Consider the following 27,644-nt stretch of genomic DNA (forward strand, 5'->3'; position numbering starts at 1 on the left):
CGATGCAATCGCCATCACACGGCACACTGCACTATCCCATTTGGGCAAGAGGAATACCTATGTAAGAATGCTGTTCATTGACTACAACTCAGAATTTAAACCATAGTACCCCGCCCTGTGCAACTGGGTCCTGGACTTCCTGACGGGCCGCCCCCAGGTGGTGAAGGTAGGAAACAACATCTCCACCCCGCTGATCCTCAACACTGGGGCCCCACAAGAGTGCGTTCTCAGCCCTCTCCTGTACTCCCTGTTCACCCATGACTGAGTGGCTTTGCACGCTTTCAACTTAATCATCAGTGGTAGGCTTGATTACCAACAACGACGAGACGCCCCCCCCCCCCTCCCCCCACATCACGGGACAGTAGTTCCTCGGCGTACACATCACGGACAAACTGAAATGTTCCACCCACACAGACAGCGTGGTGAAGAAGGCGCAACAGCGCCTCTTCAACCTCAGGAGGCGGACGAAATTTGGCTTGTCACCTGAAATACTCACAAACTTTTACAGATGCACAATCGAGAGCATCCTGTCAGGCTGTATCATCACCTGGTACGGCAACTGAACCAACCTCAACCGCAAGGCTCTCCAGAGGGTAGTGCGGTCTGCACAACGCATCACCGGGGGCAAACTACCTGCCCTCCAGGACACCTACAGCACCCGATGTCACAGGAAGGCCAAAAAGATAATCAAGGACAACAACCACCTGAACTACTGCCTGTTCACCCCGCTATCATCCAGAAGGCGGGGTCAGTACAGGTGCATCAAAGCTGGGACCAAGTGGCTGAAAAACAGCTTCTATCTCAAGGCCATCAGACTGTAAAACAGTCATCACTAACATAGAGAGGCTGCTGCAAACATACAGACTCAAATCTCTGAATGGACTTAATAAAGGTATCACTAGTCACTTAAATAAGGCCACTTTAATAATGTTTACATATCCTACATTATGTCATTTATGTCATTTACAAATTATATTCGTCGACAAACCCACAGGCTCCAGGTCATCAAGTCTTTGCTAGGTAAAGCTCCGCCTTATCTCAGCTCACTGGTCACCATAGCAGCACCCACCCGTAGCACCTCGCTCCAGCAGGTAAATTTCACTGGTCATCCCCAAAGCCAACACCTCTTTGGCCGCCTTTCCTTCCAGTGCTCTGCTGCCAATGACTGGAACGAATTGCAAAAATCACTGAAGTTGGAGACTTATATCTCCCTCACTAACTTTAAGCATCAGCTGTCAGAGCAGCTTACCGGTCGCTGCAGCTCTACACAGCCCATCTGTAAATAGCCCATCCAACCAACTACCTACCTCATCCCATATTTGTTTTTGTTTTTTTGTTCTCTTTTGCACACCAGTATTTCTACTTGCACATCCTCATCTGCACATCTATCACTCCAATTGCTAAATTGTAATTACTTTGCCACTATGGCCTATTTATTGCCTTACCTCCTTACTTCATTTGTACACACTGTACACAGATTTTTTTATTGTGTTATTGACTGTACGTTTGTTTATCCCATGTGTAACTCTGTGCTGTTGTTTTTGTCACACTGCTTTGCTTTATCTTAGCCAGGTCACAGTTGTAAATGAGAACTTGTTCTCAACTGGCCTACCTGGTTAAATAAAGGTGAAATAAAAATACAATAAAAAAAACTAATCTCATATGTATATACTGTATTCTATACCATCTACTGCATCCTGCCTATGCTGCACGGCCATCGCTCATCCATATATTTATATGTACATATTCTCATTCAGTCCTTTACATTTGTGTGTATAAGGTAGTTGTTGTGAATTTGTTCGATTATTTGTTAGATATTACTGCATTGTCGTAACTACAAGCACAAGAATTTCCCTACACTCGCATTAACATCTGCTAACCATGTGTATGTGACCAATAAAATGTGCAACCTCTCAACCTGCTCCACTACAGCCCCGTCGATGACAATAGGGGCGTGCTCGGTCCTCCTTTTCCTGTAATCCACATTCATCTCCTTTGTCTTGATCACGTTGAGGGAGAGGTTGTTATTCTGGCACCACACGGCCAGGTCTTTGACCTCCTCCCTATAGGCTGTCTCATTGTTGTCGGTGATCAGGTCTACCACTGTTGGGTTGTCGACAAACTTAATGATGGTGTTGGAGTCGTGCCTGGCCGTGCAGTCATGGGTGAACAGGGAGTACAGGAGGGGACTGAGCACACACCCCTGAGGGGCCCCCGTGTTGAGGATCAGCGTGGCAGATGTGTTGATACCTACCGTTACCACCTGGGGGTGGCCGTCAGGAAGTCCAGGATCCAGTTGCAGAGGGAGGTGTTTAGTCCCAGGGTCCTTTGCTTAGTGATGAGCTTTAGGGCACAATGGTGTTGAACGCTGAGCTGTAGTCAATGAATAGCATTCTCACATAGGTGTTCCTTTTGTCCAGGTGGGAAAGGCCAGTGTGCAATAGAGATTGCATCATCTGTGGATCTGTTGGGGCGGTATGCAAATTGGAGTGGGTCTAGGGTTTCTGGGATAATGGTGTTGATGTGAGCCATGACCAGCCTTTCAAAGCACTTCATGACTACAGACGTGAGTGCTACGGGTTGGTAGTCATTTAGGCAGGTTACTTTAGTGTTCTTGGGCATGAGGACTAGAGTTGTCTGCTTGAAACATGTTGGTATTACAGACTCAGTCAGGGACAGGTTGAAAATGTCAGTGAAGACACTAGTCAGAGCGTTAACGACGCCTTCCAGCGACTTTTACTGTCAAAAGCAACCAACCAAGTATAAGTACAGTAAAGTACACACACTAAAGCATAAAAAAACATATTTTGAGCAAAATAGTGTTTTTTTACATACAACTGCATACTTTAAGAAGTAGGGCATTCAAGAAGTTGATGGTTCTGATGGGAATCCGTGATGTATGTCATCGGCCTCCCCCCTTGCTTGAGGAACAATAGAGGAGCAATAGAGAACCAAAGAGGAACCCCCCCCCCAACTTATGCTATGTCATGACTTACCTGGAACACCGATTGAGATGTGACTTTTGTTAAGTAAATCAGATGTTAAATGAGGTGAAAAGGATTGCTCTTCCACAACTTTGACATTTAAACAGTTATTTAGAAAATGCAAAAACAAGAAAATTATAAACAATTTATGTGTTAGAAAAAGCCTTGCAATTTTATTGATGAAATTATTATGGATTTGACTAATAGATAAGTCCCCATGCTAGTATTGTACTGTACATAATACAGATGTTTTGCTGGAAATCCAATACATTTTTCTCAATGAGCACTGTGATCAAGATAAAATTCCTATATAAATCATACACTAAGTGTACAAAAGATTAGGAACACATTCCTAATATTGAGTTGCCCTCAGAACAGCCTCAATTCGTCGGGGCATGGACTCTACAAGGTGTCAAAAGCGTTCCACAGGGATGCTGGCCCATGTTGACTCTATGCTTCCCACAGTTGTGTCAAGTTGGCTGGATGTCCTTTGGGTGGTGGACCATTCTTGATACACACGGGAAACAGCGTTGCAGTTCTTCACATACTCAAACCGATGTGCCTGGCACCTACCACCATACCCCGCTCAAAGGCACCTAAATCTTTTGTCTTGCCCATGCATCCTATGAATGGCAGACATGCACAATCCATGTCTCAATTGTCTCAAGGCTTAAAAATCCTTCTTTAACCTGCCTCCTCCCCTTCATCTACACTGATTGAAGTGGATTGAACAGGTGGCATCAATAAGGGATCATAGCTTTCACCTGGCCAGTCCACAGTGCATTCGTAAAGTATTCAGACCCCTTGACTTTTTCCACATTTTGCTATGTTACAGCCTTATTCTAAAATTGATAAAAAAAAATGTTTGCCTTCATCAATCTACACACAATACCCAATAATGACAAAGCAAAAACAGGTTTATAGAAATGTTAGCAATTTTTATTAACAATGATTAACAAAAAAAAATTAATATCGGGCTCCCGAGTGGCGCAGCGGTCTAAGGCACTGCATCTCAGTGCTAGAGGCATCACTTAAGACCCTGGTTTGATTCCAGGCTGTATCACAACCGGATGTGATTGGAAGTCCCATAGGGCGGCGCACAATTGGCCCAACGTCGTCCGGGTTAGGGTTTGGCAGGGGTAGGCAGTCATTGTAAATAAGAATTTGTTCTTAACTGACTTGCCTAATTCAGTAAAAAAATCACATCACATTACAGTACATAAGTATTTAGACCCTTTACTCAGTACTTTGAAGCACCTTTGGCAGATATTACAGCCTCGATTATTCTTGGGTATGACGCTACAAGTTTGCACACCTGCATTTGGGGAGTTTCTCCCATTCTTCTCTGCAGATCCTCTCAAGCTCTGTCAGGTTGGATGGGGGCGTCGCTGCATAGCTATTTTCAGGTCTCTCCAGAGATGTTTGATCTGGTTCTAGTCCGGGCTCTGGTTGGGCCACACAAGGACATTCAGAGACTTGTCCCCAAGCCACACCAGCGTTGTCTTGGCTGTGTGCTTAGGGTCGTTGTCCTGTTGGAAGGTGAACCTTCGCCCCAGTCTGAGGTCCGGAGTGCTCTGGAGCAGGTTTTCATCAAGGATCTTTCTATACTTTGCTCCATTCATCTTTCCCTCGATCCTGACTACTCTCCCAGTCTCTGCCGCTGCAAAACATCCCCAAAACATGCGGCCACCACTATGCTTCACCATAGGGATGGTGCCAGGTTTCCTCCAGACATGACGCTTGGCATTCAGGCCAAAGAGTTCAATCTTGGTTTCGTAAGACCAGAGAATCTTGTTTCGTAAGACCAGAGAATCTTGTCTCTCATGGTCTTGAGAGTCCTTTAGGTGCCTTTTGGCAAACTCCAAGTGTGCTGTCATGTGCCTTTTACTAAGGAGTGGCTTCCATCTGGCCACTTTACCATAAAGGCCTGGTTGGTGGAGTGCTGCAGAGATGGTTGTCATTCTGGAAGGTTATTGTTTGTATGTTAAATGACGAGACAGAGGCATTGATGCGAGTAACCAGTCTTGTTCAGTATATTGCGTTATACATCCGGGTATCTGTAGCACACCGGTAAAACACTGGAGTTGCAGTAATGAACATTTACCAACAGATGGCATCACTGTGCCATCTTACACCCATAACAGTTATCCCACCTCCACAGGGGAACTCTGGAGCTCTAGCCACTTCACCTCCCTGACCAAGGCCCTTCTCTTCCGATTGCTCAGTTTGGCCGGGCAGCCAGCTCTAGCAAGAGTCTTGGTGGTTCCAAACTTCTTCCATTTAAGAATGATGGAGGCCACTGTGTTCTTGGGGACCTTCAATGCTGCAGAAATGTTTTGGTACCCTTCCCAGATCTGTGCCTCGACACAATCCTGTCTCGGAGCTCTACGGACAATTCCTTCGACCTCATGGCTTGGTTTTTTGCTCTGTCAACTGTCAACTGTGAGACCTTATATAGACAGGTGTGTGCCTTTCCAAATCATGTCCAATCAATTGAATTTACCACAGGTGGACTTCAATCAAGTTGTATAAACATCTCAAGGGTGATAAAAGGAAACAGGATGCACCTGAGATCAATTTCGAGTCTCATAGCAAAGGGTCTGAATACTTTTTACATTTGCAAACATGTCTAAACTGTTTTCTCTTCATCATTATGGGGTATAGTGTGTAGATTGATGAGGAATGTATTCTATATTATCAATTTTAGAATAAGGCTGTAAAGTAACAAAATGTTGAAAAAGTCAAGGGGTCTAAATACTTTCCGAATGCACTGTATGTCATGGAAAGAGCAGGTGTTACTAATGTTTTGTACACTCAGTGTATTAAAACAGGCTATACAGTTGATAATAAAAAATTATGTAACGTTAAAAAAAACAGACATAAAATGTATTTAATATGCTTCAGTTAAAAAAAATACTTAATTCAATAAAAACATATGTTTATATGTTATATTTGCTGCTATCCTCGACAAACTCAAACATTTCTTGCATCATTTATACAGCCCTAATTTTGATTCTCCTCCATGGTCTTCTTGATCCATTCTACGTAGTTAGCTATGCGTGTGTAGACCCCATATTGGCCTGGCTCTCCACAGTCAATTCCCCAGCTGGCAATCCCTGCTGCCCAGAAAACCCCCATCCTTCAGGACATATGGCCCTTGTGGTGGCTAATTTCTGCATTACCAAATGAGGAGAGTTACAAATTTCACACACCAGTCAGAGTTATACTTAAACTACATCTTTAATAATAAGAGCTTTGCAAAAGCCCTTGACTTTCAATGATGCGCCATCTCTAATGAACCATTGAAAAGTGTCTACACAAAAGTACAAAGATCTTTTATAGCCAAGATACACCCCTCTCAATGTACATGACGAACCACAGATACATAGAATGGTCACAAGGTTAAGTTTTGTATGAAAGATATCTATAAAACATAGCAGACAGCAACTGCTGTGTCAACAGTTTTCATTGAATAGACCAGTGTCTGGTCTTCCTACTCCAAACTGGAACCGTCTCTCCCTGGTATGGTATAGAACAGAACCATTAGCTACATGTTATCTGGAATGCTCTTTAGGCTTTATTACCCAAAGACATCGTAAATCTCCTCTGTCAGTGGTATCTCATAGAGGCCCATCCTCAGTAAGACACACACACATATGTAGACAATGTTCCATTCTGTCCTCTTCCCTTTCTGATATTCTGCATAGCAACCAGGGACATGTGAAAGACAAGGCTGACCTCTCCCCTCTCTGGGCCCCAAGTGACTGAGCCCTAGCTAAGGGAAAAGTGCAACTGCCAACATTCATTATCCAAAGGGATACATTCTAATGACAAGTATCTCACATAAGCATATTATGCAAATAAAACATCTTAATTATCTATGTTACCCAACTAATTCTGATTCATCCGCCACACCCTCCACCATCCCCTGCACAGGTGTCCTTTCCACCCTCTGGTAACCCGGCACAGAACATGCCGTCTGTCAAATCAGGGGCTTCTCTCTTCTTCTTCCTCACCTCATCAATAGAGCTTCTGCACTTCACCTGGTCCACCAGGGGAATCCGGACATACCTGAGGTTACTGGGCTTTTCATCATCATCTTTGAGGCCAAACCCTGAAACCCAGCTGAGAGAGGGAGGGAGGGAGGGAGGGAGGGAGGGAGGGAGGGAGGGAGGGAGGGAGGGAGGGAGGGAGGGGGGGAGGGAGGGAGGGAGGCCCGAGAGAGAAAGAGAGAGAAGCCCCGTTTATACCTGGTGCAAACATGGGTCCTTTGTCCTGATCTTGTCTACATTCAGATTGTGCCCACATTTCCAGAGGCTGCTGAGGGGAGGACGGCTCATAGTAATGGCTGTAATGTAGCAAATGGAATGGCATCAAACACATTGGAAACCATGTGTTTGATGTTGTTGATACCTTGTCACATGCGCTGAATACAAAAGGTGTAGACCTTACATTGAAATGCTTACTTACAAGCCCTTAAAGAACAATGCAGTTTCAAGACAAATACCAATGCAAATAATCTGGGTAGCCATTTGATTAGATGTCCAGGAGTCTTATGGCTTGGGGATAGAAGCTGTTTTACAAGCCTCTTGGATCTAGACTCGGGGCTCTGGTACCGCTTGCCATGTGGTAGCAGAGATTACAGTCTATGACTAGGGTGGCTGGAGTCTTTGACAATTTTTAGGGCCTTCCTCTGACACCGCCTGGTATAGAGGTCCTGGATGGCAGGAAGCTTGGTCCCAGTGATGTACTGGGTCGTACGCACTACCCTCTGTAGTGCCTTGCGGTCGGAGGCCGAGCAATTGCCATACCAGGCAGTGATGCAACCCGTCAGGATGCTCTTGATGGTGCAGCTGTAGAACCTTTTGAGGATCTGAGAACCTATGCCAAATCTTTTCAGTCTCCTGAGGGGGAATAGGTTTTGTTGTGCCCTCTTCACAACTGTCTTGGTGTGCTTGGACCATGTTAGTTTGTTGGTGATGTGGACACCAAGGAACTTGAAGCTCTCAACCTGCTCCACCTTTTCCTGTAGTCCACAATCATCTCCTTTGTCTTGATCACGTTGAGTGAGAGGTTGTTGTCCTAACACCACACGGCCAGGTCTCTGACCTCCTCCCTATAGGCTGTCTCGTCGTTCTCGTGATCAGGCCTACCACTGTTGTGTCATCGGCAAACTTAATGATGGTGTTGAAGTCGTGCCTGGCCGTGCAGTCATGAGTGAACAGGGAGTACAGGAGGGGACTAAGCACGCACCCCTGAGGGGCCCCCGTGTTGAGGATCAGCATGGCGGATGTGTTGTTACCTACCATTACCACCTGGTGGCGGCCCATCAGGAAGTCCAAGATCCAGTTGCAGAGGGAGGTGTTTAGTCCCAGGGTCCTTAGCTTAGTGATGAGCTTTGAGGGCAATTTTAAGGTGTCGCCAAACTCCTGTGCTACACATGCTATTAAAATGTGTCTGTTATCCATCCACTGTGTCTGCATTGTGACCAAATTTCCTGGTCCCTTCATTTATTCAAATTATTGAACAGCTATTCTTTCAAAATAATATTTATTTTTTCTAAGACACATATTGTTGTAATCGGTCAATGATTTTAGAAGGCTGAATAATGATGATGATTTAAATGATTTCTCTATCCAGATCTGTCTACACTTATAAGATTTCCAGACACAATGTATGTCTGACTACCTCCGGAGGTGGGCAGGATGATCTAATCACAATCAGATCGCAATGTGTGTTTTGATTGTCTACACCTGTGTAATTATTTGGACACAATCAGAATGTGGACAAGATCAGGACAAAGGATGCAAGTTAGAACCAAGTATAAACAGGCTAGGGAGAGAGAAATTACACATGCAGTATCATTTCTTCCATTTCCATTGCATTGAGGTAGTTTTAGGAGAAAAAAAATACAATGGAAACAGAAATAGAGAATTCCCAATAAATATACTGTCAAATATCAAACATTTACTGTACAGGAGAGCCAACTCTTACCCAACTCTTCCAGTGGAGTATTCAGCACCCTTTGCAGGCAGACACACTCGCATGATGGAACTACTGAATGTGAATGGGTGTTGGAGCTTGATCAAGGCAATGTCGTGGTTGAAGGATAAACCGTCTGTGTTGATGTACCCAGGGTGAGGATGGAGAGAGGCCACTTCAAGAGGTGGAGACTGAAGGAGATTTTCCACATTGTTGTCGCCAACGTATGCCTGTTATGAAGTGAAGGAAAATGTGTGTGAATTTCAGTCAGTTACTGTATTTAACTGCTGGGTGGAAATAGTAGTTTCTTCAACTATGAGCACCCAGAAGCATGTTTATTGTCTATCCACTCCCTCCTCAATCTTTGTTATCATCTCAGATGTAGGGCCAGGGGTGTTTCTATGATAAGCGTATAATTGTCGACCAGAGTTAATCAGAAAAAAACTTCTGGCCCTAGTCATTATGTAAACACTGCCATAATCATTATTGCACTACCATAACTTCACTCTTCTTAATGACTTGGTTGTTATGTTGATGCACCAGGCCATGAGCAGCAGTCAGGATCCACCTGTCCCCAATGACCATCCCTCCTGATCGCCCTCCTTCCACACTGAGAAGCATCTGCCAGGGACATGGTCCTTTTGGAGCTACCCCTCCTCCCAGAATCCTCTGGTGTATTTCTATGGACACCATGGGTCTTCCACAGACTGGTGGATCAGGAAAATAACAAAATGTCTCTTCTCCTCTCAGCAATGGTTCAGATTCCACATTGGGTCCATTATTACTGTTGAAAAGCACACAGCCAAAGCACATGCACAAAACAACAAAACACACAAACACATCCATAATAGTTATATGTTAGAATGTTTCTCACCTGCTTTTGGCTCTTCGTCCTCTTGATCCAGTCTACGTAGTTAGCCACACAGGTGTAGACCCCATATGTTCCAGGCTCTCCACAGTTAATCCCCCAGCTGATGATCCCTGCTGCCCTGAAATAATCACCCTCCTTTAGGATGTACGCTCCTCCACTGTCCCCCATACAGGAGTCCTTGCCTCCCTCAGAATTCCCAGCACAGAATATGTTGTCTGTTAGACTGAGATTTTTTTCCTTTTTCACTACGTCAATAGAATTTCTACAGATTGTCTGGTTCACCACAGGTAGAGGAACATACATGAGGTTATTCGTAGCCATATCAAGCTCTTTGAGGCCAAATCCTGAACTTAAGCTGAAGCAGAGAGAAAGAGAGAAGAACGCAATAGACATATAAGTTGTTGTACGACTCAACAATTTTAACAATCAATACAAAAATCTGTAAATATGCACAAATTGAGTAAATGATTAACATGCAGATATTTGCAGTTGACTGTTTCAGACATAAAAACTACGCTAACCCATTCCGCCCAGTTGGGTATTTATCGTCCTTTGCTGGCAGACACAGTGGCATGATATGAGCATTGAATGTGATTGGATGTTTGAGATGGATCATGGCGATGTCATGGTCATAGTTTACATCGCCTACATTGTTGTATTCAGGGTGAATATGGGGAGAGGTGACCTCAAGAGGTGGAGACTGGATGAGGTTTTCCACATGGTTGTGTCCAACATATACCTTTGGACAGGGTAAATTAGTCACACTTAAGATATACACTTAATCAGCAGTCAGACAGTCCATTTCTCCATTGTATCATATATATATCTAGCACAGAAACAGATGAGTCAAGTCAGAAAGATTACCCATGTTTCTGTTCATTAACACACACACCTCACCCTAAGAAACCACCAGTGATATTGATCCAGGACATGTGCTGCAGTCATGATCCAGCAGTCCCCGATCACTATCCCTCCTCCTCTACCATTTACTATCAGCAACACCTGCCAGGGGAAGGATCCAGCTGGAGCTGGCTTTCCCCCCAAAATCCTTCCAAATCCTGGGAGGTTCACTGTAGGACGACCACACACTATGGACAGACAGACCCCTACTGGTCATCCAGGGACAGACTGACTGTAGATACACACATGGAAAGAAAACATACGATACACAGTACACACACACGCAAACTCAAGGGTGAAACTGTGAGTTACCTGGGATACATTGAGGAATCAGTGAGCTGTTCAGGCGGTCTTTCCACTTTCCGTCTGATGAGCATGTGAAGTTTCCTGATAAACATGAGTGTCAGAGATATCATTACACGATACATGCATTAGGCATTGAATAGTTGTAGTTGTTTAATTTACAAAATATTAGAGACCTGCAGGTTGAAAACAGATGTCACTCTAGTGAAGAATATAAGGAGGATTTTAGTCTCACCGTTATGTCCTTCAGGAAGACTATAGAACGGCTCATTGCAGTGGTACTGAATGACCGAGAGGTGCTGCTTCTGAGAGCCAGATATGAACGTCACCCCTCCATTCAGCATCGGTTCAGGTTCCCCACAGCCAATCACTGCAGAAGAAACTAGAACCCAAAACTCACACACAGACACACCCAGCAGCCTGGACACACAGAATATGGGGAAGGGGAGATTTGAGACTAAGTGTATCTGATCATATAATAATTATGTTGAGACATTCCGTACAAAAAGTATTTTGATAACTGATTAGTCATGATCTCATAATTCATACTTGATATGGGTGTAAATCACTGTAACTGAACGTCTGTTTAGTAATATTACGACAACTTGAATCCAAGCAGGAGAGACATGGAAAATTTGCCAGAAACAACAATAGAAACAACAACAGTAGACTCACCAGTTTTGAATAGACCCAGTCCATGACTGTGATTGGACAGGGAGGACTATGGTGAAACAACCTGCTGTGTAAGACCTGAAAACCTCACTCTGTATATCACAGCCTCTCAGCATTCCAGGTACTGTAGCTGACTGTTTGTTTTAGTGGGGAGTTTGACTAAAGAGTCTAAAAGTCATGTTAAAAAACGTCCCTGTTTGACTTGGCCCAGAAAGATATCGACAGACTAAGTAGACTGACAGAGACGGACAGATGAGATTTTTATTTATTTATTTCACCTTTATTTAACCAGGTAGGCAAGTTGAGAACAAGTTCTCATTTACAATTGCGACCTGACCTAAATAAAGCAAGCAGTTTGACACATACAACAACACAGAGTTACACATGGAGTAAAACGAACATACAGTCAATAATATAGTAGAAAAATAAGTCTATATACAAAGTGAGCAAATGAGGTGAGATAAGGGAGGTAAAGGCAAAAAAGGCCATGGTGGTGAAGTAAATACAATATAGCAAGTAAAACACTGGAATGGTAGATTTGCAGTGGAAGAAAGTGCAAAGTAGAAATAGAAATAATGGGGTGCAGAGGAGCAAAATAAATAAATAAATACAGTAGGGGAAGAGGTAGTTGCTGTCTCTGACTGGCCGGTTCCCCTCTCTCCACCAGTATTCTGTGCCTCTAACCCTATTAAGGGATGCTGAGTCACTGGCTTACTGGTGCTCTTCCATCCCATCCCTAGGTGGGGTGCATCACTTGAGTGGGTTGAGTCACTGACGTGATCGTCCTGTCCGGGTTTTCCGCCCCCCTCGGGTTCGTGCCGTGGGGGAGATCTTCGTGGGCTATACTCAGCCTTGTCTCAGGGTAGTTAGTTGGTGGTTGAAGATATCCCTCTAGTGGTGTGGGGGCCGTGCTTTGGCAAAGTGGGTGGGGGTTATATCCTGCCTGGTTGGCCCTGTCCAGGGGTATCGTCAGACGGGGCCACAGTGTCTCCCCACCCTTCTTGCCTCAGCCTCCAATATTTATGCTGCAATAGTTTATGTGTCTGGAGTATTTCTTCTGTCTTATCCGGTGTCCTGTATGAATTTTAAGTATGCTCTTTCTAATTCTCTCTCTCTCCCTCCCTCTCCCTCCCTCCCCTCCCGGAGGACCTGAGCCCTGGGACCATGCCTCAGGACTACCTGGCCTGATGACTCATTGCTATCCTCAGTCCACCTGCCTTCCCCAGTCCACCTGGTTGTGCTGCTCCAGTTGGTCGTGCTGCTCCAGTTTCAACTGTTCTGCCTGTGGCTATGGAACCCTGACCTGTTCACTGGTCATGCTACCTTGTCCCCGACCTGCTGTTTTCGACTTTCTCACTCTACCGCACGTGCTGTCTCTGAATTCTCTGCTATGAAAAGCCAACTGACATTTACTCCTGAGGTGCTGACCTGTTGCACCCTCTACAACCACTGTGATTATTATTATTATTTGACCCTGCTGGTCATCTATGAACGTTTGAACATCTTGGAAATGTACTGTTAGAACTCAACCCAGCTCAGCCAGAAGAGGACTGGCCACCCCTCAGAGCCTGGTTCCTCTCTAGGTTTCTTCCTAGGTTCCTGCCTTTCTAGGGAGTTTTTCCTAACCACCATGCTTCTACATCTACATTGCTTGCTGTTTGGGGTTTTAGGCTGGGTTTCTGTATAGCACTTTGTGACATCGGCTGATGTAAAAAGGGCTTTATAAATACATTTGATTGATTGATTCCTTCCAAACCACTTGTTGGATTTGCGAATTCCAACTTATTGTGTAATGTTTATGTCCAATGGCCGATGAGCACCGAAACGTTTTATCTATAATTTATCTTCATCTGACAAGGATTGAAAAGTATTTGCCAGTAGATTGTCGACATGATTCATGATGATGACTGCTTGTCTAGCTTGCAAGCTAAGATTTTGAAAGTATGATGTCAGTCCAATCAAAGCTAGGGTAGATATAATGTGATTTGGAGTCATTTTATCTTTGGCCAATGAACTTGAGCCTTCTTGGCTGGGCACTTCTAATGTAACTCTATGTCAGCACCCAAGGGGCTTGAATTTTCAAGCTCTCCCCGTAGATTCTGCGGTGATGTAGTGTCCCCATGAGTGACACAACACTGAGCCAATCACAGCGCAACTAGAGAACATTAACAACCCTCCATATTTTCCGCTGGCTGCTCCACCACCACAGAAAGCCCTGAGCTAGTCTGAAACACCTGCATTTTGGAGCTGCCTTACTCAAGAAAACAAAAAAGAGACCATGTTTCTATGCGGCTTTATTAACTCAATATTTTTTTTTTTACATTGTCTGTAAACTGATATGCGACACTTCTTAATGCCACAATAACATGCAAAACAGGCTACAAAAAAAGCTAAACAGGAAGGGCTCAAAACAGCTCTGAATAACGGGTCGTCACTGCAAATACACATACAAATACAGAAAAACCACAGAGAGTGAGCAATGCAGATGTAGACACACAGTAGAAATGGGGGAGGAGGAGAGAAAATAGGGTATCAACATTTAATTGAGAGTTTGATTGAAGACAAACATTCGGGTTTTACAAATCATATTTTCATTTGGGTTTGTCAATCAGGGTTACATTGTGAAGCATTATTCACAACCATGCATAAAAGAAAACTGCATTATGTTTTGTGATTTTGCCACAGAGTAGAGACTTTATTCAGACATGACAGGATGGTATTGTCTATATACTGAAGTTACATTTAACACTGCTGAGGGAAAACCGAACATTTATAAAGCCAGACTGGTTTTATAAAAAGTGAAAGTACTGGAAATAATTAGCATACAATTATGATTATGGAGGTTCAGAGTTGACTAGTATGTCTTACTCTTCTTAGTCTTCTTTACAGTTTTTACCCCTGCTCTTCTCTCTTTATGGTCTTCTTTACTGTTTTACCCCTGTTCTTCTCACTCTATGGTCTTCTTTACTGTTTTACCCCTGTTCTTCTCTCTCTATGGTCTTCTTTACAGTTTTTACCCCTGCTCTTCTCTCTCTATGGCCGTCTTTACTGTTTTACCCCTGCTCTTCTCTCTCTATGGTCTTCTTTACTGTTTTTACCCCTGCTCTTCTCTCTTTATGGTCTTCTTTACTGTTTTTACCCCTGCTCTTCTCTCTCTATGGTCTTCTTTACTGTTTTACCCCTGCTCTTCTCTCTCTATGGTCGTCTTTACAGTTTTTACCCCTGCTCTTCTCTCTTTATGGTCTTCTTTACTGTTTTTACCCCTGCTCTTCTCTCTCTATGGTCTTCTTTACTGTTTTACCCCTGCTCTTCTCTCTCTATGGTCTTCTTTACTGTTTTACCCCTGCTCTTCTCTCTTTATGGTCTTCTTTACTGTTTTACCCCTGCTCTTCTCTCTCTATGGTCTTCTTTACTGTTTTTACCCCTGCTCTTCTCTCTTTATGGTCTTCTTTACAGTTTTTACCCCTGCTCTTCTCTCTCTATGGTCTTCTTTACTGTTTTTACCCCTGCTCCTCTCTCTATGGTCTTCTTTACTGTTTTACCCCTGCTCTTCTCTCTTTATGGTCTTCTTTACTGTTTTTACCCCTGCTCTTCTCTCTCTATGGTCTTCTTTACTGTTTTACCCCTGCTCTTCTCTCTCTATGGTCGTCTTTACTGTTTTTACCCCTGCTCTTCTCTCTCTATGGTCGTCTTTACTGTTTTTACCCCTGCTCTTCTCTCTTTATGGTCTTCTTTACTGTTTTACCCCTGCTCTTCTCTCTCTATGGTCGTCTTTACTGTTTTACCCCTGCTCTTCTCTCTCTATGGTCTTCTTTACTGTTTTACCCCTGCTCTTCTCTCTTTATGGTCTTCTTTACTGTTTTACCCCTGCTCTTCTCTCTCTATGGTCTTCTTTACTGTTTTTACCCCTGCTCTTCTCTCTCTATGGTCTTCTTTACTGTTTTTACCCCTGCTCTTCTCTCTTTATGGTCGTCTTTACTGTTTTTACCCCTGCTCTTCTCTCTTTATGGTCTTCTTTACTGTTTTACCCCTGCTCTTCTCTCTTTATGGTCTTCTTTACAGTTTTTACCCCTGCTCTTCTCTCTCTATGGTCGTCTTTACTGTTTTTACCCCTGCTCTTCTCTCTTTATGGTCTTCTTTACTGTTTTACCCCTGCTCTTCTCTCTCTATGGTCTTCTTTACTGTTTTTACCCCTGCTCTTCTCTCTCTATGGTCTTCTTTACTGTTTTTACCCCTGCTCTTCTCTCTTTATGGTCTTCTTTACTGTTTTTACCCCTGCTCTTCTCTCTCTATGGTCTTCTTTACTGTTTTTACCCCTGCTCTTCTCTCTTTATGGTCTTCTTTACTGTTTTTACCCCTGCTCTTCTCTCTCTATGGTCTTCTTTACTGTTTTACCCCTGCTCTTCTCTCTCTATGGTCGTCTTTACTGTTTTTACCCCTGCTCTTCTCTCTCTATGGTCTTCTTTACTGTTTTTACCCCTGCTCTTCTCTCTCTATGGTCTTCTTTACTGTTTTTACCCCTGCTCTTCTCTCTCTATGGTCTTCTTTACTGTTTTTACCCCTGCTCTTCTCTCTCTATGGTCTTCTTTACTGTTTTTACCCCTGCTCCTCAATCTCTATGGTCTTCTTTACTGTTTTTACCCCTGCTCTTCTCTCTCTATGGTCTTCTTTACTGTTTTTACCCCTGCTCCTCTCTCTATGGTCTTCTTTACTGTTTTTACCCCTGCTCTTCTCTCTATGGTCTTCTTTACTGTTTTTACCCCTGCTCCTCTCTTTATGGTCTTCATTACTGTTTTTACCCCTGCTCTTCTCTCTCTATGGTCTTCTTTACTATTTTTACCCCTGCTCTTCTCTCTATGGTCTTCTTTACTGTTTTTACCCCTGCTCCTCTCTTTATGGTCTTCTTTACTGTTTTTACCCCTGCTCTTCTCTCTCTATGGTCTTCTTTACTATTTTTACCCCTGCTCCTCAATCTCTATGGTCTTCTTTACTGTTTTACCCCTGCTCCTCAATCTCTATGGTCTTCTTTACTGTTTTTACCCCTGCTCTTCTCTCTCTATGGTCTTCTTTACTATTTTTACCCCTGCTCTTCTCTCTCTATGGTCTTCTTTACTGTTTTTACCCCTGCTCTTCTCTCTCTATGGTCTTCTTTACTGTTTTTACCCCTGCTCTTCTCTCTCTATGGTCTTCTTTACTGTTTTTACCCCTGCTCCTCAATCTCTATGGTCTTCTTTACTGTTTTTACCCCTGCTCTATTCTCTCTATGATCTTCTTTACTGTTTTTACCCCTATTCTTCTCTCTCTATGGTCTTCTTTACTGTTTTTACCCCTGGTCTTCTCTCTCTATGGTCATCTTGATCCAGTGTAAGTAATTCTCCACTTTGGTGTAGTAACCCTTTTTAGAATCCTTTCCCAGTTCACAAAGGGAACCCCAGAACACAATGCCTCTCAGAAGATATGGCCCTCTGTTGTCCTTGTTCCCTGATACCAGCATAGAGAGAAATAATGGACCCTCACTATCCCCCTTGCAGCTATCTGTCCCATCACCCCCTGCACAGAACATGTTCTCAGTGAAAACCATTGGCTTGTTAATAGACAACACAGGTGTATCCTCACACGTACTTTGGGGGTATCTTCCCACAGCTGTGTAAAGCAAGAAGCAGCTTTTATCCAGAATTTTGGTTTCAGCTTTATTCTCTGTCCCACCCCACCCTGAAACAGTGCTCTGTTGACCCTCTTTGAATCCTCCATCAGCCTCAGACAGGCATATGGGCAGAACATTGGGCCCTAACTTCACCCTGGGAGACATTCTGATGAGAGCTATGTCGTTGTCGTAGTTAGTGCGTTTATCACCAGCTATGCCCTTTATGTAGTCAGGGTGAATGATAATCTTCTTCGTTACCATGACAACCACGTCATGATCAGTTTTGTTTGATTTTGTCCCATCTATCAGCCCCCCGAAAAATGTAAGCGTGCTTTCTTCGTAGCCATCCACTACATGAGCTGCTGTGATGGCCCACCGGTCATTGATCAGGGATGCTCCTCCTCTTTTGGGCTGTTTAGTGAAAGCTGCCAGGGTATCTCTCCCATCTTTGCCAGTCTGCCCCCAAAAATTCTTCCAATGCTGGAAATATCTGTTTCGGTCTTCCCACACACTAGAAGAGAGACAATCCAGATTAGTGTCTGAACAATACACTGGATCATTGATAGTGTAACACCAGTGATACTGTACTGTCATACACCCAGTGTTAGGGAAGATACTGTGAAAATATAGTTTACCAAGCTACGAATTACTTGTCACTGGAAGAAGGTAAGCTACACGAAAGTTACCCTTAGTTTACTTAACTAAAGTTACTTTGAAAAGTAGTTCACTACATAAAAACGACTTAGCGGAAAATGATCTTAACTAAATGTGAAATGTCATAAACTACAAATTGCAAGAATAGCTCACTCTGGAGTCATGTTAACCGAAGGTGTAATTAAGCTTATTAAACACAAGTTTCAAGTGAGAATTGGGCAGGTCAAAAAATGTTTCTTACTAAAAAAGTAGTGTGTATTTCCAGCAGTTAGCTATACAGCTACATGGTAAAAAAAAAAACATTTTTAAACTACTGTAAACACTGTCAATATTTGAATTTAGTTAAACTACCACCAAGCTACTGCAAAATGTAGTTAAAATACTAGTTGAACTACATATAGTTCATTACTCCACAACACTGCGTACACCTGATAAATGATAGTGAGGCATACCTTCGATGCACTTTGGTAACTTTTCTTGACCTTTGACCGATGTCCACGTACCACTGGCATCACAGATGTACTTCTCTGAAGGAACAGAAGAGAGGTAAGAGCACAGGTAGGGTAGACAGTGACGGCATGTGGAGCAGCCTCAGAAAGCATAGGGCAGGTATACTGAAGATACTGTATAGAAATGATCAGGGAAGGAGGGATGGAAGAAAGGGGGAGATGTACATAAAAAGTGAAAGAAAAAAAGATAGCTGCAGTTGTAGGTAAATAAGACTGTATGGACTAACCCTCTCCCTCCAGTGTGTAGTATTTGGATTCACACTTGAACTGGACCTTGTCACAAAACAGCCTCATCACTAGAAGTGTCTGGTTCTCCACAATCCACAGCTAGAGTGAACCAGACATACAGACCAAACCAAAGTCTCTGACACAAATTCCAAAACAAATTGCTTGAAAAGATCAAGTAACTTTATGAAAATGCAACAGTCCTGGACCTCGTTTCCCAGAGCCTTCATAGCGTTAAGATCATTGTTAGAACCATCATAAGATGTATCTGTAGTAGCTGATCTGTTTCTCAGAACCTTCATTAGTAACGTTGTTCTTAAAAACCATTGCACATCTGCAAGTGACCCTGACCACTTGTGGAGCAGCCAAAGTGCATCGTCAGATGCAATCAATTTATTCACAGAATATCTAAACTACACATACAATCAAGATGTATATACAGTTGAAGTTGGAAGTTTGCATACACTTAGGTTGAAGTCATTAAAACTCGTTTTTCAACCACTCCACTATAGTTTTGGCAAGTCAGTTAGGACATCTACTTTGTGCATGACACAAGTCATTTTTCCAACAATTGTTTACAGACAGATTATTTCACTTATAATTCACTGTATCACAATTCCAGTGGGTCAGAAGTTTACATACACTCAGTTGACTGTGCCTTTAAACAGCTTATTAAACAGAAAATTATGTCATGGCTTTAGAAGCTTCTGATAGGCTAATTGACATAATTTGAGTCAATTGGAGGTGTACCTGTGGATGTATTTCAAGGCCTACCTTCAAACTCAGCGCCTCGTTGCTTGACATCATGGGAAAATCAAAAGAAATCAGCCAAGACCTCAGAAAAAATTGTAGACCTCCACAAGTCTGGCGCATCCTTGGGAGCAATTTCCAAACGCCTGAAGGTACCACGTTCATCTGTACAAACAATAGTACGCAAGTATAAACACCATGGGACCACGCAGCCGTCATACCGCTCAGGAAGGAGACGCGTTCTGTCTCCTAGAGATGAACGTACTTTGGTGCGAAAAGTGCAAATCAATCCCAGAACAACAGCAAAGGACCTTGTGAAGATGCTGGAGGAAATAGGTACAAAAGTATCTATATCCACTGTAAAACGAGCCCTATATCGACATAACCTGAAAGGCCGCTCAGCAAGGAAGAAGCCACTGCTCCAAAACCACCATAAAAAAGCCAGACTACGGTTTGCAACTGCACATGGGGACAAAGATCGTACTTTTTGGAGAAATGTATTCTGGTCTGATGAAACAAAAATAGAACTGTTTGGCCATAATGACCATCGTTATGTTTGGAGGAAAAAGGGGAGGCTTGCAAGCCGAATAACACCATCCCAACCGTGAAGCACGGGGTGGTGTAACCGATGTGAAATGGCTAGTTAGTTAGCGGTGGTGCGCGCTAATAGCGTTTCAATCAGTGACGTCACTCGCTCTGAGACTTGAAGTAGGGTTTCCCCTTGCGTTGCAAGGGCCGCGGCTTTTGTGGTGCGTGGGTAACGATGCTTCGTGGGGTGTCAGTTGTTGATGTGTGCAAGGGTCCCTGGTTCGAGCCCGGGTTGGGGCGAAGAGAGGGACGGAACCTACACGGTTACAGTGGCAGCATCATGTTGTGGGGGGGCTTTGCTGCAGGAGGGACTGGTGCACTTCACAAAATAGATGGTATCATGAGGATGGAAAATTATGTGGCTATATTGAAGCAACATCTCAAGACATCAGTCAGGAAGTTAAAGCTTGGTTGCAAATGGGTCTTCCAAATGGACAATGACCCCAAGCATACTTCCAAAGTTGTGGCAAAATGGCTTACGGACAACAAAGTCAAGGTATTGGAGTGCCATCACAAAAAGCCCTGACCTCAATCCTATAGAAAATTTGTGGGCAGAACTGAAAAAGCAAGGGGGAGCAAGGAGGCCTACAAACCTGACTCAGTTACACCAGCTCTGTCAGGTGGAATGGGCCAAAATTCACCCAACGTATTGTGGGAAACTTGTGGAAGGCTACCCAAAATGTTTGACCCAAGCTAAACAATTTAAAGGCAATGCTACCAAATACTAACTAAGTGTATGTAAACGTCTGACCCACTGGGAAAACATCTGACCCACTGGGAAAAGCTGAAATAAATCCATCTTTCTACTATTATTCTGACATTAAAATAAAGTGGTGATCCTAAATGACCTAAGACAGGGAATTTTTACTAGGACTAAATGTCAGGAATTGTGAAAAACTGAGTTTAAATGTATTTGGCTAAGGTATATGTAACTTACGACTTCAACTGTATAGGTAAGAGCATGTATACACTACCGTTCGAAAGTCTGGGGTCACTTAGAAATGTCCTTGTTTTTGAAAGAAAAGTTTAAAAAAATGTCCATTAAATAACATCAAATTGGTCAGAAATACAGTAAAACATTGTTAATGTTGTAAATGACTATTGTAGCTGGAAACGGGATTGAGACGCCTCCCATGTCCTCGACTGGCAGCTTCACTAACAAAACACTAGTCTCAACGTCAACAGTGAAGAGGCAACTCCGGGATGCTGGCCTTCTAGGCAGAGTTCCTCTGTCCAGTGTCTGTGTTCTTTTGCCCATCTTAATCTTTTCTTTTTATTGGCCAGTCTGAGATATGGCTTTTTCTTTGCAACTCTGCCTAGAAGGCCAGCATCCCGGAGTCACCTCTTCACTGTTGACGTTGAGACTGATGTTTTGCGGGTACTTTTTAATGAAGCTGCCAGTTGAGGACTTGTGAGGTGTCTGTTTCTCAAACTAGACATTCTCATGTACTTGTCCTCTTGCTCAGTTGTGCACCGGGGCCTCCCACTCCTCTTTCTATTCTGGTTAGAGCCAGTTTGCGCTGTTCTGTGAAGTAGTAAACAGCGTTGTGCGAGATCTTCAGTTTCTTGGCAATTTCTTGCATGGAATAACCTTCATTTTTCAGAACAAGAATAGATTGACAAGTATCAGAAGAAAGTGCTTTGTTTCTGGCCATTTTGAGCCTGTAATCGAACCCACAAATGCTGATGCTCCAGATACCCAACTAGTCTAAAGAAGACCAGTTTTATTGCTTCTTTAATCAGAACAACAGTTTTCAGCTGTGCTAACATAATTGCAAAAGGGTTTTCTAATGATCAATTAGCCTTTTAAAATGATAAACTTGGATTAGCTAACACAACGTGCCTTTGGAACACAGGAGTGATGGTTGCTGATAATGGGCCTCCGTACGCCTATGTAGATATTCCATAAAAAATCTGCCGTTTCCCGCTACAATAGTCATTTACAACATTAACAATGTCTTCACTGTATTTCTGATCAATTTGATGTTATTTTACAGGACAAAACATTTGCTTTTCTTTCAAAAACAAGGATATTTCTAAGTGACCCCAAACTTTTGAACGGTAGTGTATATAAAGGAAGAGAAGCTTAGGCCTAACCCCAGAGAGATAGAGATTTGCTGGTGGCATGCTATGGCATGACATGCATTTCTTTATGTCAGATGGTTACTGTGTCTGCTATGCACATATAGACATACAGAAGGAGGGTAATTCGATCATTTTCGATCCAAATATTTTGTAAAGATAAGCATTATATTCTTACATTATAGGAGCAACTCTGGTAGACCTGAAACAGTCTTCCTCACCTCAAGTTCAACTGTCGGAGCTAGTTGAAACGCCCGGGTGCACTGCCTTCATATCATAGGCCTGCAGTAGCTAAAGTTTAATGATAGCCACACCATACCAAACCACAAACGTTTCAAAACTTTATTAGGGTAATATCAAGCCATTGTTTATTGGGAAAATACAAGTAGAAGAGTGAACGTAAACCAAGGGAAAAAAGGCACTACCCTCCACTGTGCCCCCCCCTAAAAAAAAAACACGTATTTTGGGCCACCCCTCCCCCAAGTAAATTTCGACCAGTCCCTTAGCGAACGTTCTCTTTACATGCTTGTTTGGGAAACACTCTTACAAAGTTGGCTCGTAAATAATGATGCAACTGGTACGATCATCGTAATGCTTACATTACATCGCAACTGGGAAACGAGGCCCAGGGTATTATTACTCAAAGCAAGATCAGCAAGAATGTTCCTACATATTCTGAGTTCATAAGGATGATCAACATGGATGGTATTTATTCATTCTTGAATTGCAGTGATAAATGCTGTCCCTTGACTTTGTTATTTAAAAAAAGTCCTTATACTACAAAATATGTGTCTGCATTTTAGAAACTACTGTGGCCTAACGAATTGGCTTGTCTCACTGGTGATGTAGAGGTGTAGTGACATGTTTTGGGGATTCAGAGATATCTATCTCTCATTTTTTAAATGCTAAACAGTGAACGAAAGTGTTTCATATATTGTATAGATAAATAAAAACAAAGAAGGCTATTAAAATAAAAAAATGTACTAATGTAATGTGTGTTTTATCGCCTTGAAAATCACTATACTAAAAATGCTGGGTTGTTTGGGTGACCCAAATGTTGGGTTGCAGACATTTGGTCACTTAGTTTGGTTTATTTCTTTAAAAAGAGCAAGGTTTATTGTTAATGCTGGGTTATTGATGCTGGGTTATTGAGATATGATATAACTCAGTGGGTGGGTTAATTCTCTCACCAAATCCAAAAGATCAAAGTGATCCGGCAAGCTCGTGAATGAGAATTGTTGGAGCTGTGTAACAAGTTTACCAGACAGACGGTGTTCAGTGGAATTACTTTTGACAGACAAATGGGCAAAACATTGTGGCTGACCAAAAACGGTGAGTAAAAAGCTAGCTAGCTAACATGACTAATTATCGATTCGGGTTAAACAGACCTAGTTATCATAATTACGTATTATCTCAGTCATTGACAATTTATTAAGGTATCTTTACTTTTACAATTGGGTACTTTTTCCACCACTGTAGGCCTATGCTATTTCCTATTTCTTATGCTTTGGGGCGGCAAGTAGCCTTGTGGTTAGAGCATTGGGCTAGTAACCGAAAGGTTGCTGGATCAAATTCCCGAGCTGACAAGATAAAAATCTGTTGTTCTGCCTCTGCTGTCATTGTAAATAAGAATTTGTTCTTAACTGACTTGCCTAGTTAAATAAAAAATTCAACATTCTTATGCACTCTTGTGTGACTCTCAAAAATGGGGCATGTCTGTAGCACTTCTTGATTTCCCACTCCGGGATAATGTGATGGGCTGTCACCATTAAGTAGCTCTCTTGGTGCTTTCAAGACAACTGGAGAAAAAACGAGGTCAAATCATGATGTCACTGAACTTCAGGTTGGATTTTTCTTCCGAGTTCTCGGTTGTCTTGAACACACTGAAGTCTGAGATTTCCCAGTTCCCTGCTGTTTTGAACATGTCATAAGTAGTATCCCTGGTGGTCCATCCATCTGTTGTAGGTGTAACACAGGATGAGGCTTGAGCACTTTCTCAAGGTGATGAAATCCCCTGTTCTTCTCAACCCCGGAAAATGGGCGCATATCCACGGCTATAAACATACCACAGCCGGTCGGTGGCACCTTAATTGGGGAGGACAGGCTCGTGGTAATGGCTGAAGTGTAATAAATGAAATTGTATCAAATACATCAAACATATGGTTTCCATGTGTTTGATGTCATTCCATTTGCTCCATTCCAGCCATTATTATGAGCCGTCCTCCCCTCAGCAGCCTCCACTGAAACACACCTATCGCTTTTGTAATTTCTTTGGCCCAGTCAGAATCAGCTGTGAAGGGCTGCTTGAATGCAGAGGGGAGACGAAGTTCTACATAACTACAGTGGGGGGAAAAGTATTTGATCCCCTGCTGATTTTGTACGTTTGCCCACTGACAAAGAAAGGATCAGTCTATAATTTTAATGGTAGGTTTATTTGAACAGTGTGAGACAGAATAACAACAAAAATATCCAGAAAAACGCATGTCAAAAATGTTATAAATTGATTTGCATTTTTTTCTTGACCACATGACCTGACTAAGAAAAACTCTAGGCCCTATTTATAGGCTACAGCTACTCACCATGAGTGTGTCGACACACTGTCCGTCTGGCCCCTGCTCCACATCAAACTCCCCAGTGAAGTGTAGGAGCAGCTCCAGGTTGTCCTCTACAGACAGGATGTAGGAGCAGTGGGCATGCTCAGCATACGGGCCTGTCCGAGACGGACTGGATATCACACCACGCAGCGAGCCGGACAGGTCCTCAGTGCAACTCACTGTGGTAGAGACATATGATCAATAACATGACCCTCATTGTCATCATCATCATCACAGAGGGATGGTGTTGTATCATGAAGTCGGTAGCTGTACGAGCAACAAGTAGTAACGCCATCGCATCTTTCTCGTTATTATTACAATTGGCATCATCATCATCATCATCATAATACTTCATTCTTCATGAGTCTCTCTTTGTTTTTATTTCCCCTTAGTGCTTCTCCTTCTTGCTCTCCTCTGTTCATTCTGTCTTTCACTTCCTCTTTCCCTGTCCCTTCCTGTCTCTCCTTGCCCGTCTCTCTCTCGCTCTCTCTCTTGTCTCTGGCTCTCCATACCTGTGCAGGTGTGTCCGTTTGTGTCCAGGTGGTAACCAAGGCGACAGGAGCAGAGGTAGCCTCCAATGTAGTTGTGGCAGAACTGGGTACATCCGTTATCTGGGTCCTCCTCACACTCATCAAAATCAGAGGTCTGACTAAGGTACCAACGAATGGTCACATGAGGTAACGCAACAACAACAATCAAAAATGTCATCATAGTCTAAGAGAAATACAACAATGCTCCCTTTCTCCTCCTCACCTTGCATCGTGTAAAACCCAGTGGGTCTCTTGGTGTTGGAGTAGTCAGTGCGGAATGAGAGAGAAAGGCAGCCCTCTATGGAGGAGAGGAGTGAGGGATTGACGGTAGAGTCAAGGTCGTCAAACGACATTTCACCACATTGAATAGCTGCATTCCATCTGAAAAGCTCTAACAGAGGGATGAGAGGATAGGAAACTTCTATCCTGTCTTTAAAAACACATGGACACATTAGGATTTCTAATTGTGAGATCTAATATTCCTCCCTTCCCACCCTAATAACGGGAATAATAGATAACTCAAAGTATGTTACATTACAGTAAAAGTCCTTGAGTCAGTGGGATGACTTTAACCAATGGATTGTTGATGCTATGTATTGGCCAATGAGAGGCTTGAAGCTACCAGTCGGCCATAATGGCACTACCCAGAAGAAGCAGTCCTCCATATGAATGAATGGAATTCTACAGTGTTTCAATTACATGTTTAAAGGACAAAATAACCAAGTGCCAAGATGGAGGCTTCAAAACAGCACCTCCTTTCAGTCATATAGTGTATATATAAATAATTGCCTTTAACCCTTCACACTGACCTCCAGGGCGTCGTTCTCGCAGCCGTCACTGTCCTCCATGTCCAGGTGTGTCAGCCTAAGGGCGAGGGTATAACCGGGAGGGGCACACCTGCTCCAGTTCAGACTGGCATCAGGTGGGTAACCATGGGGATAGCCTGGAGACTCCACCCACCCCGAGAGCATCGACATGGCACAGAGGGGCAGAAGGAACAAACAGAGGCTGGGGGAGAGGACGAAGACAGAAAGAGAGAGGGGGGAGAAAAGAGAAAGCAAGAGAGAGAAAGGGGGGGTGAAAAGGGGGAGAGATAGAGAGAGAAAGATGGGACACAAGATTAATAGAGAGAACGAGAGAGAAGGAAAGTATGAAGAGAAAGAGAGAGTCAATAATATAAACAAATAGACAAAGAGAGAAACAGTCAGACAAACAGAAATAACAAGTGTGAGAGATGCATGAGAATATCAGTTCAGACTTACAGTACATATATTATAATATTACTCCTTAAAACTACTACAGGATCGGTGGGTCCCCCATAGGACTGTTGAGCTAACGTAGGCTAATGCGATTAGAATGAGGTTGTAAGTAACAAGAACATTTCCCAGGACATAGACATCTGATATTGGCAGAAAGTTTAAATTCTTGTTAATCTAACTGCACTAACTCCAATTTACAGTAGCTATTACAGTGAAAGAATGCCATGCTATTGTTTGAGGAGAGTGCACAGTTATGAACTTGAAAAGTTATTAATAAACCAATTAGGCACATTTGGGCAGTCTTGATACAAAAATTTGAACATAAATGCAATGGTTCATTGGATCAGTCTAAAACTTTACACATACACTGCTGCCATCTATTGGCCAAAATCTAAATTGTGCCTGGGCTGGAATAATAAATTATGGCCTTTCTCTTGTATTTAAAAGATAATGGTACAAATAAATATACAAAAAAAATTGTTGTTTTTTTTCTTCGTATTATCTTTTACCAGCTCTAATGTGTTATATTCTCCTACATTCATTTCACATTTCCACAAACTTCAACGTGTTTCCTTTCAAATGGTATCAAGAATATGCATATCCTTGCTTCAGGTCCTGAGCTATAGGCAGTTAGACTTGGGTATGTCATTTTAGGCGAACATTGATAAAAAGGGGCGGATCCTTAACAAATGCTGGGTCAATTTCACACAATCACATCCATTGAGGAAGAAGAAAATTACACATATCCCAAGAAGGAAACTGTAAATCACGATCGTTGCATAAGGCCGTCTTAAAATGTGTTGCTTGTTTTCTGCCTTTTAATATCACACAGTGCTGTATAAATGCAAGGAGAACTTACATGTTATATTTATATTCTGTTTGATAAGAGATTATGAAAAATCATGACATACCTCACACCTGGCATGGTGAGAAAGTGATCACTTCTGCCTCAGCAAATTAACAAACTCACTGTCTTTCTCTTTTCTTGCTATTTCACTTTGACTCTCTCCCTCTAACCCCTCCCACTGGGCACAGACGTCAATTCAACATCTATTCCATGTTGAGAGAGAGATAACTTTACTGTTCATTTCTGATTG

At 42.8% G+C, this 27,644-nt stretch overlaps 1 protein-coding gene and 1 pseudogene across 1 annotated transcript; both read right to left on the reverse strand.

Moving 5' to 3' along the window:
- Positions 1-5,879: 5,879 nt before the first annotated feature.
- On the reverse strand, positions 5,880-25,517 carry LOC115176459 (uncharacterized; annotated as a pseudogene).
- On the reverse strand, positions 25,319-27,613 carry LOC115176824 (calcium-dependent serine proteinase-like). Its single transcript, XM_029737153.1, has 4 exons — positions 27,459-27,613; positions 26,098-26,296; positions 25,512-25,679; positions 25,319-25,407 (listed from the first exon to the last, which is right to left on the reverse strand). The coding sequence occupies exons 1-3, from the start codon at positions 27,470-27,472 to the stop codon at positions 25,587-25,589; spliced, it is 306 nt and encodes a 101-aa protein (XP_029593013.1). The 5' UTR covers positions 27,473-27,613; the 3' UTR covers positions 25,319-25,407; positions 25,512-25,586.
- Between the last annotated feature and the right edge of the window lie 31 nt (positions 27,614-27,644).

Source organism: Salmo trutta, chromosome 37 (genome assembly GCF_901001165.1).
Source record: "Salmo trutta chromosome 37, fSalTru1.1, whole genome shotgun sequence".
Taxonomy (NCBI): domain Eukaryota; kingdom Metazoa; phylum Chordata; class Actinopteri; order Salmoniformes; family Salmonidae; genus Salmo; species Salmo trutta.